Source organism: Eleutherodactylus coqui, chromosome 13 (assembly GCF_035609145.1).
Source record: "Eleutherodactylus coqui strain aEleCoq1 chromosome 13, aEleCoq1.hap1, whole genome shotgun sequence".
NCBI lineage: Eukaryota > Metazoa > Chordata > Amphibia > Anura > Eleutherodactylidae > Eleutherodactylus > Eleutherodactylus coqui.
In genome coordinates this window covers 27,118,825-27,134,236 of record NC_089849.1, presented here as the reverse complement: position 1 = coordinate 27,134,236, position 15,412 = coordinate 27,118,825, and the positions used below count along the sequence as shown (strand labels likewise).

At 50.3% G+C, this 15,412-nt stretch overlaps 1 protein-coding gene across 1 annotated transcript in view; it reads right to left on the bottom strand.

Moving 5' to 3' along the window:
* The window catches only part of NSF (N-ethylmaleimide sensitive factor, vesicle fusing ATPase), a 71,518-nt gene extending 57,990 nt beyond the window's left edge, over positions 1-13,528 (bottom strand). The window contains exon 1 of the mRNA XM_066587809.1: positions 13,416-13,528. Coding sequence (XP_066443906.1) covers positions 13,416-13,427 — 12 coding nt within the window. The 5' untranslated portion in view covers positions 13,428-13,528. The remainder of the gene's footprint in view (positions 1-13,415) is intronic.
* Positions 13,529-15,412: the final 1,884 nt, after the last annotated feature.

Below are 15,412 nucleotides of genomic sequence, written 5' to 3'. Positions count from 1 at the left end.
GCTGGGGCCAGAGGAGTGGAAGATTTAACCCCTTGCTGAAAAACAGTGGAACTGTACATACCGTTGCAGTGGCTTGCCACAATTTAACAGCAACATGATGTGGATGCCGTGACCTCAGGAGCTGCGCCTGCAACACCCACAAGTGGGCGCCAGCTATGCACATTGCTGATCCCTTGGATCGGGCTGCTTAACCCCTTAATAGCGACTGCAGCACCTAAGGGGGCTACAAGGGAGGGATGTGCCGCTGTGAGCCCATCAACATTAGAGCTGGAAACTGTGACAACCAGAGGCCGAACAATACAGAACTAATAGGATAACATTGGCAAGTGACGGGTTAATTTATGGGCTTACAGCGGTTTCTCAGAATCGCCCATTAGGAGCTGCATCGTACATTAATGGATTCTGTTGAGCAACGGATCACCCAGAAGTACCGGATCCGGCAAATACCAGACGGACTCCACTCACTAGAATACAAAAATGCCTCGCATCCACAGCAAGATCATATGTTAGGGAGCGCAATATCAAGCCGTGATTCACGGCCCAATATCGTACTTGCCCGTGTGGTTAGTTTAAATCAGCTTAACCACTAGGGATCCACCTTCCAGCTTCTCTGCAATCCACTCTCTGTGGTTAGGTACAGAGCTTTCTTAGTAACAAGGACACAGGAACTTTTAAAGAAGCAATAGGGGGGAGAAGTTTTTTCACAGGCTGCAGGCTGACAGATCTGCAGACACTGTGATAATCTCCACACTCACTCTAGTGGGTTTACTATTTGGCCAGTATGACTCTAAATGCCTAAATCCTGGGAAAGCAGAGGGGCGGGCATTCAGATACTGCCTTCCCTGCTGATTTACCAGACAGTGTAATGCAAAAATGGGAAATAAGGGCAAGGAAATCAGGATAGTGAACTACTGGCAGGATGCTAGGCTTACCCCACACCCCCTTCTCTGAAAGTGGATTGTGAACAGTAGAACAGAAAAATGGGAAAGATCACCTGAAAATCAGAACTTGCAGAAATGGGAGGGTAAGGAGAACCGGGTGCATTTAAAAAAAAAAAAAAACTTGTTGAAAACTCAGGTACACTTTAAGACCTGCCCTCTGAAATCTCACCGCCCTATTTGGACTGTTTGCGTCAAAGGCTCCCAAAACAGCCTCAACGTAGATGTTAACAAAGCCTAAAACCCATTCACCTTGGCTTGGGTTCCGTTTATCTGCTCCACTACGAAGCACAAAAACAAAACCCAGGAATAGCAGAACTGAACCCTCATACAACAGAACCAAAGTCCCCAAATGGACCCTATTGACTAGAACGGGGTCCGTATGGCTTTCTGCTGGATGTTTGACATGTCACAGGACGATGTAGCGCCGCATGCTGCACCATTTCATCCTGTTTAACCGAATTCAATGAATGAGGTCCCAAATGAAACCTCCAACGTTGATGTGAACAAGCCCTAAGCCATCAATGTGAGCAGTTAGTAGGGGTCCCACCACTTGGACCCCCACCAATCAGCAGGGCAGCTCATCCAATCAAGTGAACGAGTCCGAGCTGTAGTAGCGGACTTCGACACGCTGCAGTAAAGTGAACGCAACGGCCCTGTCCGTTCTGCAGATGCTTGGGGTCCCCAGAGGTGCTGCCTTCAATGTAAGACCCCTTCAACATATAACTCAATGTATTAAGATGTCTATTGCACCATCTCCATAAATCGGCGCCGCTATCCCTCAGTAATGGGAGGCGTGCGCAGCGCCGCCGCAGTCGGGGTCTATCTTGAGATTCTACCAGCAAGGCAAGAGATAAATAATGCAAACGGCTTCCAAACCGAGAATGTTCCTTGTGCTTGAACTGATAATTCAGCGACGATCAGGACAAACCCAACCTCCTCCCTCCTCGATCCCCGCAGCTGCACAGAATCCAGGTCACACAGGGCTTCTCCGTCACATCAGGAGCTTTTAATGAGAATCGGAGCAATCGGTGCCTTATGCTAAATCTGGACTCAGCCTGCAGAAATGACTGCAGAGTCACACCCGGCAGGCCTCGCCCCACATGGTGCATGTACCCCACTATGACTCCTGCCGTCACAGACACCCAGTCAGCTGTTTAATATAGGATGGCAGGGAAGGAAGGCTGCAAGAAAAGAGGAAGAAGATGCGGTGATAAGAATAGAGAGGACACCCCTCAGCTACACGCATAGCAAATCCAGGGTGCAGGGTGGCACTGCGGCACGTAAACCAGTGACCGTGTGTAGCTGGTGAGACCACAAGTGGGCATTAGATCAATCCATCTATACTGAATACCATCACAGTGACTCCATGGGGGATCCTGCTACTTAAATCCCATTCCTAAATACCCAATTAGGGGATTCTTAGTTAAGAGAGGGAAGGGGGGGGGCTGTTATTCAGGACCCTAGTCTATTAGCCAGAGTTAAAGGGGTTGTCTCGCGAAAGCAAGTGGGGTTAAGTACTTCTGTATGGCCATATTAATGCACTTTGCAATATACATCGTGCATTAAATATGAGCCATACAGAAGTTATTCACTTACCTGTTCCGTTGCTGGCGTCCCCGTCTCCATGGTGCCGTCTAATTTCAGCGTCTAATCTCCCGATTAGACGCGCTTGCGCAGAAGGGACTTCTCCCATCTGTTCGGAGCGGCATTCTGGCTCCGCCCCCTTTTACGCATAGCTCCGCCCCCGTCACATGTGCCAATTCCAGCCAATCAGGATTATTCAGATTGCCAGATAGGAGTCAGGAAGGAGGTTTTTTTCCACTTAAATAAGGAAAATTGGCTTCTACTTCATTGTTTTTTTTGGCTTCCTCTGGATCAACATTCAACATTGGGGGAAATGGGCTGAATTGGATGGACATATCTTTTTACAGCCTTACATACTATGTAACTATGTTAGACGGCTCGTTGATTTCAATGAGAAGTGTGTAATGCTTTATTTGCCCTGTGGGGGTGCTGCAGGGAATGGAATGCTAGGTTCCTCTAGAGACTTCAGGCGATCGCTAGGATTCCTGTAGCAAGACAAGTTAGAATTATTGTCTGGTGATTCTTCTATCTGCAATTTCCAAAGTAAACAACGAATTGACCCGTATAAACATATGGACGACTGCCTGCTTACTGGAAATGGAAGCCGGCGGGCCAAAATGATCTCAGGTCCACTCCATTTCCATTCACTAGTGATGCTTGTTCTTGAAGAGCACTGGAATGAGGATTATCGCTGGGACGACATCTTGGGCATCTACACCTAACAAGTCATCCCATGTAAAAGGGCCCCTAGGCACAGTACAAGACTGATAATCGTTGGGCCGACTTGTCGGGTATCTACACCCCACAGGTCATCCCGTGTAGAAGGGCCCTGAGGTTTGGTGTTCCTTTAGGCCTCATGTCCACGGGGAAAATCAGATCCGCTGCAGATTCTACATGGAGAATCTGCAGCGGGTCCCTCCTGCCCCGCGGACATGAGCGCCGAAAATAAGAATTTAAAAGTATTTACCATCCGGCGCGGGCGGAGAAGATCAGCTGTTCCTCACGGCCGGATCTTCATTTTCGGCCGGCGGATGAATTCCTGACGCCGGCGGCACGTCGCCGGCACGTCGCCGACGTGCCGCGCGCATGCGCCGGGCACATCCGCCGAGCCGAAGCAAGGAAGATGCGGCCGTGAGGAAGAGAAGACCTTCCCGGTCCGCGCCGGATGGTAAATACTTTAAATTCCTATTTTAGGTCTCCCGCGGATCCGGACGGCTTCCATAGGCTTCAATAGAAGCCCGCGGGAGCCGTCCCCGCGGGAGACCCGCACGAAAATGGAGCATGGTCCGGATTTTTCCATGCTCCATTTTTTTTTAAATCCCTTTTATTGACGATCCGCGGGTATTTATCTACCCGCGGGTGGTCAATGCATCCCTATGGGATGCGGATCCGCATGCGGGAGATCCGCTGCGGATCTTAAATCATATTTTGCCCGTGGACATGAGCCCTTAGAGCTTAAGCCCTTCTTAAATGGGACCATTATCACTCATTAGATTGAGCGGGTTGCACAATTGTGCTGTGTGAACGCATGCAAGAAAAGACCAATCAGCGGTAAATCTCTGATCGGATCTTTCACGCACACCTAAAAATCAGCGCTGGTCTGCCGCTGCATCATTTTGTGCAAAAAGCAGTCGGTCATCTACCCTATGAACGACGGCCCGTGTATTGTAAATAGAGGCGAGCGGACCGCAACGATCCCCCGGCGCACTCTGCCTCCATTCACTGAGCAATGATCATACCTGTATAAATGAGCAGGGAAGTCATTGCTGGGACGGCTGTCGGGCACTAAAGTGTAAAAGGAGGCATGCAGGCATAGGTGTGCTACATTCAAAAAACTCAGCCCCCCCCGATCCGTGTGCCGTCGGGTCTGCAGACCCTGAACACTGCATTTCGTATTTGCATTCACAAAAATGAGCATGTGAATTAGCCTCATTGGGTATTACGGGCCGTGCGATGCGCGGACCCGTGTGAGTAAGCCCTTCAGGGTATGGCCGCACGGGCTGGATACGCTGTGGATTTACGTGCAGGAATCCCGCAGCATCTTACGTGACCAGCAAAGAAAGGAGCGGGCAAAATCACCCGGGTACATACAGCCATGGGGTATTGGGGCGTAATGGAGGTGCTCACCTGGGGGCGGCTAGCATGTCATGCTGAGACTTGTAGTTTTGCAATGGCCCCTGTATTACTAGGCATTAGACGCCACGTTCAGGCGTGGGTCTTGCCAGGATATGGCGCTAGACTGCGAATGTCTGCAAGGTTATTCCTTGCATTGGCAGTAAAGAGTACAGGCCGGAGATGACAGAAGAGCTTCATTAATTAGAGAGCCATCAGCGAGTCACCGCGCTCCCGAATCATCAGCTGCGCCAGTAATAAAAGGGCTTCCATCCGCCTCGTAAACAGCCGCTCGGGGAACTTCTGCTTTTCGTGTTGATGAGTAACGGTGGGTAGGAGAGGATTTCATTACGGAGGGGAACTCCGACTAGTTGTGTGCCGTCTTGTACACGTCCCGGCCTCGTCCGGCCGATGGCTCTCATATAGTAGCAGTCTAGCGCAGGTTTACCAGCCCCTACATTAGTGCCCTCAACCCTGTGACAGCTGTAGCTAAACTGCGACACCCAGCAATCCGCGGCAGCCGACCCGGGCCCCCCCACCCCCGGCCGCCGACCCGGGGCCCCACCCCCACCCACGGCCGCCGACCCGGGCATTTAGAAAACTCATTTATGCACTTGTAAATTTTCAATGCAGAAGCGGGCCTGCAGGGGGCAGCGTGATGGTTTCTGTCGCTGATCAATGATCTTCCCCTTGGAATTCAATGGGAGGTGTCAAAATTTGCAACAAAAAAAAGTTTTACGAATTTTGCTTTGGATCCACCAGGAAATCCCCAAGTGCAGATGTCAGAAGCACGGAGGTTTTCCTTATTTGCACATAAATCCTGCAGATATTTTGTGGATTATACAAGATTTTTTGGGGCGTTTCCATCCCACGCGGGCGCACGCCTGGTGGGAATCTGGAGGACGCGGCCCGCATTACACGGACAGCCATTCATTTACAGCCCAGCCGTCATGCTATAGAAGCAGCCCCAAAGCTCTGTCCTCCCTCCTGCTCCCCCATATGGGCTCCTTAGGGTACCTTCACGCGGCACGATTGTCGTCCCAATCATCATCGCTCATGCGCTTTCCTGTGGGAACGATGGACTCTCAGTGAATGGAGATGGAGCGCGCCGGAGATCTCTTCTGCCCGCCTCCATTCAGAAGGAACAGGCAGTTCTTCATAGAGGAACGACTACCTGTTTAGCTGATAGTTGCTGGGATTTTAGGCGAGCTAAACCCAAGCGGCTCCGACAAGTAAGGGATCCCCGCTGCCCTGTGAGCCCCGTGTCTACAAGTCACGACAGTCACCGGTAATCGCTCTTTGGAGTGATCACTAGGGTGACTAAAGGCCCGTGTGAAGGTACCATTAGTTTCACTTCCAAGGGCTGTGAAGGTGTCAAGTGGGCGGCTCCAACCACTGTCAATCATGTGTGACGTCACATGCCAAGGGCTCCTGGGTTCTAATCATTCGTTTGAGGTCTCTTCTGGAACTACCAGGAAAAATAATTTTCAGAAAGTTTTCCGCTTCTGACTGGTATTATTCACTGACAGCAAGCAATGATCTTCAAAATGATGCTAAGTTTAAGGGGTTGCCCGATTAGTATTGCCGTTTTAAAATCTGAGGTAACAGGGTTAAAATATTAAAACTAAAGGGTACTTACCCGTCTTCAGCCCCGGCAATTCAGCGCTGCAGCCCTACGATTCCTCCAGTCTGTTGACGGTCGAAGTCAGGTGACCACTGTCAGCCAATCGGAGGCCGCAGAGTTACTGCGGTACTCCTGGCATTAACGCTCACATCCTGGGTGCTATATAACCCGGACTTCGTAACAGTAATGCCGCGGCCTCTGATTGGCAGGCAGTGGTCACCTGACTTTAGCTGTCAAGGGATCAGAGGAATCGTGTAGCTGCAGCGTTGGATCGCCACGGCTGAGGGCAGGTAAGGGGCCTTTGTTTTATTTATTTTTTTTATTTAACACTTTTCGCTCTGATCATAAAAAGCTAATTCTAACCAGACAAGCCCTTTGAACCTTCTACCGCACAATCCCATTTAAGCCTTTTTAGCAGTGAGATTTTCCAGTATTGCAGGTATTGCGGTGCACTACTTTGGTATGCGGCCAGCACGTCACGGTTAAAACTGGAAGAATCTTGCTGCATGAAGTCTTAAATGGCATTTAGTAGAAAAGCAGTTTCTTCCAGCGGTCAAAAGAGGAGCTATCAGCTTTAGGTAGCTGCCGGCTTATGCAACAGCGGGGAGCCCCTCCGCACCCCGGCAACAGCGGGGAGCCCCTCCGCACCCCGGCAACAGCGGGGAGCCCCTCCGCACCCCGGCAACAGCGGGGAGCCCCTCCGCACCCCGGCAACAGCGGGGAGCCCCTCCGCACCCCGGCAACAGCGGGGAGCCCCTCCGCACCCCGGCAACAGCGGGGAGCCCCTCCGCACCCCGGCAACAGCGGGGAGCCCCTCCGCACCCCGGCAACAGCGGGGAGCCCCTCCGCACCCCGGCAACAGCGGGGAGCCCCTCCGCATCTCAGTGCACCAGTGATGGGGTGTTAGCAGATAACGATTGTATATAGGGCATGTAATATGCCGCACGCTCTGGAAAGCTCTACACGACTAGACTGGCACTGACTCCTCGGCGGTATATACTCGCTCTCCATAATAACCAATCAGTTGATAAATTCGGCACACGATCTCCTGCTGTAAATTCCATCGGCCAGAATAGAAGCATCTCTCTGGCTGCAGCCGAACACTAAGAGGAAAGAATAAACTATTCATAGCCAAAGGATTGCTGATATGGAGCTGATGGGTTGGATACAATATATGTGATATCTGCAGCCTCAGAGTGTAAAAAAATGACCTTTTTTCACAAATTACAGCAAGCAGAGATCTTAAAAAAGGGAAAAGGGGTCAGAAAAGGAAACACGAAATGCCTCGAGTTATTATGGTCCAATGATTGCATAAAGCTGAACATTCCTGTAAAAGTACAACAAAGCGGCCACAAGTGAGTCGGTCAAAGGGCTAAACTGGAGCCCCCCGTCCTCTATAGGTCCTAAGGACAGATATGGTGGAGTCATCTTCAGCTAAGAAGGCTGTGCATGTACAATCCCATCCACCTCTATAGGAGCCTTCCGAGAAGAGTCGCACAGCAGGGGGGCGGGTGAGTTATAAGGGGCTCCCCGGACTCCACCTAAACTACAAGCACTGTAACTTAGTTGGTGGCGCTTCTAGTTGATGGCAGGTTCCCTTTCAGAAGGCGTCACAGTATAACCCCGAAATGTGACAGTTCTCAGTGCGGGAAACAAGTGATCCTGCAGATCGGATACATGTAAGGGGAGCGAAAACTAATTGTTACAATTGTTTCAAAACTACCTTGGTTTCTTCATCAGGCTGAGGAATAGCACAATCCACGATACTCCTGCCATCCCGACGAGGAAACCACAGCGGTTTGGAGAGTTGGCAGTTCAATATGCCCCATAAACAATCATTGGGCATCCGCAGCAGTAAAACACCTGCGGATGTCATTCTTCCCAGCATGCTGATCGCACACATGGGGGAAAAATGCAGCATGCTCCATTTTCTGCGGATTCCCACGCTGACAGCTTCCATTGAAGTCAATGGAAGCCGTCCGATCCGCGGCCCACCCGCAGCTGACACTGGATATGCCGCAGATCCACGGGAAAGCAGGACATTTGGGAAAATATGCACTGCGCGGCATGCCAAACGCATCCGCCATGCAGAAGACAGAAGATGCGGCCAGGATGGAGAAGACCCGCAGCGTCCGGACAGGTGAGTAAATGTCCTTGGCTGCGGGCACGGGAGGGTTCCACTGCGGATTTCTGGACATGAGGCCTAAATGTATCATGTCTGCAAGATCACTATATACACATAAATGAGCACAGACACGGTGTGATTAATTTACAGTACAAGACGAGCAGAAAGTAAATAATTAGACCTCTGATAGTGTATTGATGTGACAGTTTTATGGTCTCCAAATTGATGTTAGAGGGGGCCAAACCTCCGAATTAGGGGAACACGGGCAGACAGTCGCCTGAGTAATTGCTGGTGTCCCGTGTGAACATGGCACCCAAAAGGGCAAGTGAGTGAGAGGCGCTTACTTGTTGCTCACCTAAAAACCAGGAGGCTGTTGATCAACGTAAACTAGTTAGTCGACCGATTACCGGTTTACTCTGAATGGAGGCGGCTGGAAGACTTCTCCGGTGAACTCCCCTTCCATTCACCAAACTATGCGTCCTGCGTGAAATAATCATTAGGACAGGCCTCCTATCACTGCGCCAGATTTCTCTGATATCACACCAGGACTGCGTCAGAGTATCACAGATGGCGAGATATTCCTAAATTCTTCTGTCAGTGAGATGTAAAGTTGCCTTTTAATATAATCCCCCCATGTTATGGCACTGGCTTCCAATACGCTCGGCTACAGGTGACCCGTCTGTGTGGCGACGAGTTCTCACCCGTGCTTCAAGCCATTTCTCTTTTGGCAACTCAGCGGAACAGCCATGGGCAGCAAAATGGCACAGCGATATGCCAACCTTTCATGGTAAAACTGGCCTCCTGCTCCATCAAACTGGCCACTTCGGCTACATTGATGACGTCTTAATCATCTGGACCAACTAGAAACAAGAACTAATAAGATTTAGGGAATGTACCCAACCAGAAACCTGGCATTGGGCAACTCGGACAGAAGTCAACTTCTTGGACACCAGGATAACCCCAACTCACTTACACTTCACCGATATCAGAAGTGATGGGGAATCCGTGTCGCCTGCTTTGGCGCAAATGTAAGTGACAGCCGGAGAGGTGACAGCAGGACACCCCAAAAAAGGGACTGGAGACAATTCTTCTCCTTCCTGACTGGTTCTTCTCCAGTGTTGCTGGTGTCCTTGTCACTTTTGGTACGGGGTGCTACCTGCAATCACTTATACAGGTAGTCCTGCTCCTCCAGGACGGTAGATCCATATGTGCCATCTCCAAAGCCTGGAGCAGATGCTGGATGTTCTACCGCCCTTCCCAGCTCTCCTTGTATCAGGACATCAACCCAACATCAGGACCGGAGGAACAGGAGGAGCACTGCCAGAACCCTACACAATGACCTGCAGCGGACTACAGACTACCACAGGCTTTATGAGGACAGCAAGACAGCCAACATCCTGTAGGGGGCTCTCTGCCCACAGCCCAGCAACGGGCAGCTTGATTGGCATTCACCAGAACTGGCAGATCTGCCATTGGCGCCCCGTTCTCTTTGCAGATGAGGGCAGGTTTACGCAGAACACATGACTGATGGGAAAGTCTGGAGACGCCGGGGTTAACAGATCCAATGTGTGATTTAAGTGCCCCCTTTATTATTTGGAGCAGGGTCTTTCTCCACCAATCCCACCCCTCTCTGTTTATAATGCCAGAGGGTGATATGGCATCCATAGTTATATGCCACCTAAGTTAGCCAGTCACAGGGAAGAGCTGTGCCCGTGACGCCACCTGAATCTTGGAAAACTCCTTTACTTAGTTACAAACTACCCCACACACATAAAGATCTTTTACCCACAATGCCGCTCTCTAACAGTCCTTGCCCCCGGCCGCAGGGTTATATAATCCACAACTAGTGACATTTATACTGATACAACTTGGCACAGCGGGCATCCTGCACATCTGCAATGCCACCACCAGCAGTGACCACAGCAGCGCCGGCCCAAGCATCCATCCCCGAGCCGCGAAGATGAAGGATGAGTCTGAGACGCCTGCAAACCCCGGGGGAGAGCAGGAACACCTCGCCGAATAATAATGGCATGTAAATGATGGCAGCGCCTGAGCCCGACGAGCTGCCCTGCAAATCACACACACCCACTGCAGAACCCGGGCACAGGAAGGGGGGTGAGGCAGACTGGTAGAGGGGCGGCATCACTGCAGGTGGATGTACAGTATACAGAAGCATCAGATCTATAGATATCAGTGGGGGAGGGGCACAGTCACATACAGGAGCGACAAGACAATATCACACCCTTCCCTGTGTGCATATTACATGGCAATACAGGATGGGGTATACAGAGCAATACAGGAGGATACAGGGAGCCCCACCATGCTATATACAGTGCCGGACAAGTAGACACATGTAATATACAGTACAAAGTCATACATGATTCTATATCTATAAGGTCATATACTGTATAGTATATACGTCCATATATCACATTCTGGGAGCATATATTACATATTTACATCTATGCAGTATATATTATGTATTGATGGGTAGATGCCACATGACGTATATGTATACCCATGCGTATAAGTAGATATTGCTTAGTGTATATGTATATACTACATGTGTGAGCATCTAGTATAGCAACTTGTGTATATCCTGTATACACTATATGTGTATACGGTGCATCACATGTATACAGGTCAGCGCTCCTTCATATCTGTGTTAGCGGAGCCGAAAAACTAAATTAAAGGGGTCATGTGGGCTCGTTAACTGATGACCTATCCTCTGGAGGGGCCGCCAGTAGGGGATGACGGGGGTCCGGCTGATTGTTCGGCCCTGTTGTCCGATACGGCACACTGCATGTTTTCATTAGCGGACGGGGAGGAGGTGCGAGCATTGAAATCAATGGGGCACTGCTATGGCACCTCCTGCGCCCGCTACTGGCACCCTGTCCACAGCAGCGTTGAAGCACGGCGCCCCCAATGATTTCAGTGGCAGTGCAGCCGCGCACTCCCTGCCCCCTCCCCGCCGCACCTGACAGCAGGGCAGATGATCAGCTGGTGGACGGGGGTCCTGGGCGGCAGACCCCCGGCCATCAACTACTGGTGACCTACCCAGAGGAGACATCACTTGCATCGGGCGGGCTCAGAATTCTCTTTAAGGGTTTCCATTTTCCGCCCGCTTGTTAACAGATGAAGTAGTGCTGCGCACCGCGCCATTTATATCAGTAACGGAACAGGAACGCGCTGAGCGCAGAGAAGCCCAAAGTAATCAATGCGGAAAACACGAGCGCTAAAACGGAACAGACAAGACTAAAACGGGAACAGCCAACGCTGGAGTGAACGCCCCCCCGCAGGGTATATACTGGTATGTGTATACACTACGTTGTGTGTGTGGGGGAGGGTGGGGGGAGATGGTGAGTATACACTATGGGGTGGGGGGAGTATACACTATGGGGCGGGGGTGGGGGTGGAGTATACACTATGGGGTGGGGGGGGCGGGGGGGGAGACTATACACTATGGGGTGGGGGGGTGGGGGGGGGGGGACTATACACTATGGGGTGGGGGGGTGGGGGGGCGGGGGGGGGGGTATACAGCGCTCACCTCTGTGTTATGCATTTCTATATACTACGCGGTGCAGGGGGTATACAGCGCTTCACCTCTATATACTATGGGGTGTGGGGGTATACAGCGCTTCCCCTCTATATACTATGGGGTGTGGGGGTATACAGCGCTTCACCTCTATATACTATGGGGGATTCATCAATGTTTTACACCAGAATTCTGGCATAGCAGCACGTCGGCCCCCCAACGCCGATATTTACAAATTTCCTCGCTTCCATGATGAGAGGGCGTGGCTTTTCAGGAGGGGGCGTGGCCAACCGACACTTATGTTTAATTTATACCAGAGATGATGGACGGGTCGGCGCGGGGGGACATTTCTGTCGGGGGGGGGGGGGGGGGCTGAGATGCGCCACTCCTCATATCACGCACCAGTGAAATTAAAATGCCAGTCTTAAAGGGGTTGTCCAGGATTAGAAAAACATGGCTGCTTTCTTCCGAACTCAGCGCCACCCTTGTCTCTAGGCCTGTATGTGGTACTGCAGCTCAGCTCCATTGAACCCAAGCTGCAATACCAGACACAACCCACAGACAAGGGTGGCGCTGTGTTTGGAAGAAAGCATTTTTATACACTATCTCTATCCTCTATATATGTATGATGCGTTATCTATCATGTAGTACATACACACACTAAGCATATGACTGCATATTCTGTATCTGCACTGCATATCATGTATGATACACACTATACATATGATTGTAAGAGCATGCAGAATATACATTTATATCCTCCGTACAGCATGTATATAGGCCCTTATGTATATCATGAGTATTATGTATGTGAACACATTACATGACGCACCATTGTACTGTAGGATATACATCGTAGGATTGTATATACCTAGGAAGATATAATCAGCATATACTACATAACATGCATGATTATATACATACGAATGCTATAAGTAGTCTGTAATGTGCGTATACTACATATTATGCTGTATATTTAATAGCTCTATATCTGTATATACACCTGTGATATAATCTGTGTATACTATATAACATGCATGATGTAGATATAAATATGTCATAAGTGACAGAGTATATACTGCATGCGTATATGTACACGTGATATAATCTGTATATACTATATAACATGCATGATTCTGTATATATCACTGCATGCGTATATGTACACGTGATATAATCCGTATATAACATGCATGATTCTGTATACATAGCCTGTAATCTGCGTCTACTACCTGCTGTATATGATATCTAGTATCCCCGTGTGCATATGATGTGATGATACGGTGTATATGACATGGCATGTACTGCACGCGCGGTGTATATGACCGCCTGTATACACACTACTAGACATGACGCCGCTCCCGGCCGCGGACCGCATCCTCCTGCCATCACTGCCTGCACAGCGCCCATTCAGTGAGCGGCCGCTGCAGCACAGGTGGACGGTGCGCGGCGCGGGAGGAGGAGTGCTAGAGGTGGCCGGCGGCCGCCACTTACCCGCCCCGCCATGGCCGCCGCTGCTACTGCTGCTGTCCCCTCACACCGAGCGCGACCGGCTGCACAGCTCAACACTACAGCTCAGCGCCGCTCCGAGGGAGGGGCCTGTCGGGTCACATGACCGCTGTCAGAGGCGGACGTGACACGTCAGAGCGCAATCCCGGAAGTGAGAGTGGCCTCATAGCGGCGACATAACAAGGCTGGGAAGACATGTTTATGGTTATCTTCGAGGTTTTTACTTTGTTTTAATTAGTGATTGTTATTAGTAGTATTCTTAATTTAAAAAAACAACAACAACAACAATTCCGCATAGATGTCAACAGTATTATTAGCCTGGAACTTTCTCGATGAAAGGAAACAAAATGCAGTTGCGGTTTTGCAACTTGAAACATCACAAAAACTCCTAATTCCCAACTTTCTGTGCCTCTGCGGCTGGCAGATGTGGAGGCGGCTGTGGCCATGTTAGGTTATGTTCACATCTGCGTTAGGGGATTCTGTTTTCCTGCTCCGTTGTGGCTGAATAGACCTCAGAACGTATAATGGGTTCTGCTCGTTCCCTGTCTCCTCGCCGGTGAGCCGGTATACGGATATATACCGTCTGCGCTGACAGCAAGTGTAGCCATTCTTCATGTCAAAATATAGGCGAGCAGAACCCATCAATTTAATGGGTTTATTCACATTTCGGTATTTCGCACACACGCAATTCAGTCACGCAAAAAAAAAAACAGGACATGCTCTATTTTTCTGCATATTTGCACACCAAAGGTCCCCATAGACATCAATGGCGGTGCGCAAATGTGTGCACAATTTGCAAGGAGATGCGTGAAATACTGCGTAAGGCTGCATTCACACGAACGTATATCGGCTTGGTTTTCACGCCGTGGGAATGCAGCCTTAGGACTCCTTCACACGGGCGACACTGCATCGCTGCGAGGAAATCACAGCGATATCGCATTGCTGCACCGTATGATATCGCTGCGATTTTCTCGCAGCAATACCACGATTTTGTAGCGCTACAAAAGCACACGACTTTGTAACATCTGCTACTGTCAAAGTTGCATCACATCGCATGCAAACCACGTTTTCGTGCAATGCGATGCAACAGAGAGGAAGGCTCCATAGGGAAACATGGGCTACAAAACCTCGCGTGTCGCCGGCATATCGCTGGACCTGCGAGGTTTGTGTGTCGTTTTGTGGCAGGCTACAAAACATTTCATGTGTGAAGGAACCCATAGGAAAGCATGGGCTTCACATACATGCGATTTGTAGCATTGTAGCAACGCTACAAAATCCCACGACTTTGTCGCCCGTGTGAAGGCCTTACAGGCGCTGTCCGCTCCTCCTCGCGTCCCCTTGCATGTCCGCTAGACTTGCTTGTAATTTTCCCGCAGCGCTTCCTGCTTTGGAAGTTCAAAATCCCCGCCTCCAGTAAGCGCTGGCTCTGATTGGTTTTTGAGTGCCGCGGCTCAGCCAATCACTGCAACTCATGATAAACCAACTGCAGTTATCGCATTGAATGTCTGTGATTGGTTCTCGAGCGCTGCCTCTAATTGGCTGAGCCGCGGCGCTCGAGAACCAATCACAGCCAGCGTGTCTTGGAGGCGGGGATTTTGAACTTCCAAACCAGGAAGCGCTAGGGAATCACTACAAGCAAGTCTACCGGAGCTGCCGAGGAGACACGTGGCAGAGTTGACAGCGCCTGTTAGGTGATGTATTGTTTTTTTTAATGCAGCTAGGGTTTATTTCCTGAGGTAGGGCTGATATTTCAAGGCTCCCCCCCCCCCAACACAAAATCGCAATATCGCCGTGAGAAAATGCAGCGATATTGCACAGAACACAGATGCGCTATCACTGCGATTTTCTCGCAACAACATCGTTGTCGCCCGTGTGAAAGAGGCCTAAAGGTGTGTTCCTTTTGATAGGTCATCCATAGTTGATCTGCGGGGTCGGCTGGTTAGGGTCCCCGCCGATCAGCTGATATCTGTTACACTGTGATT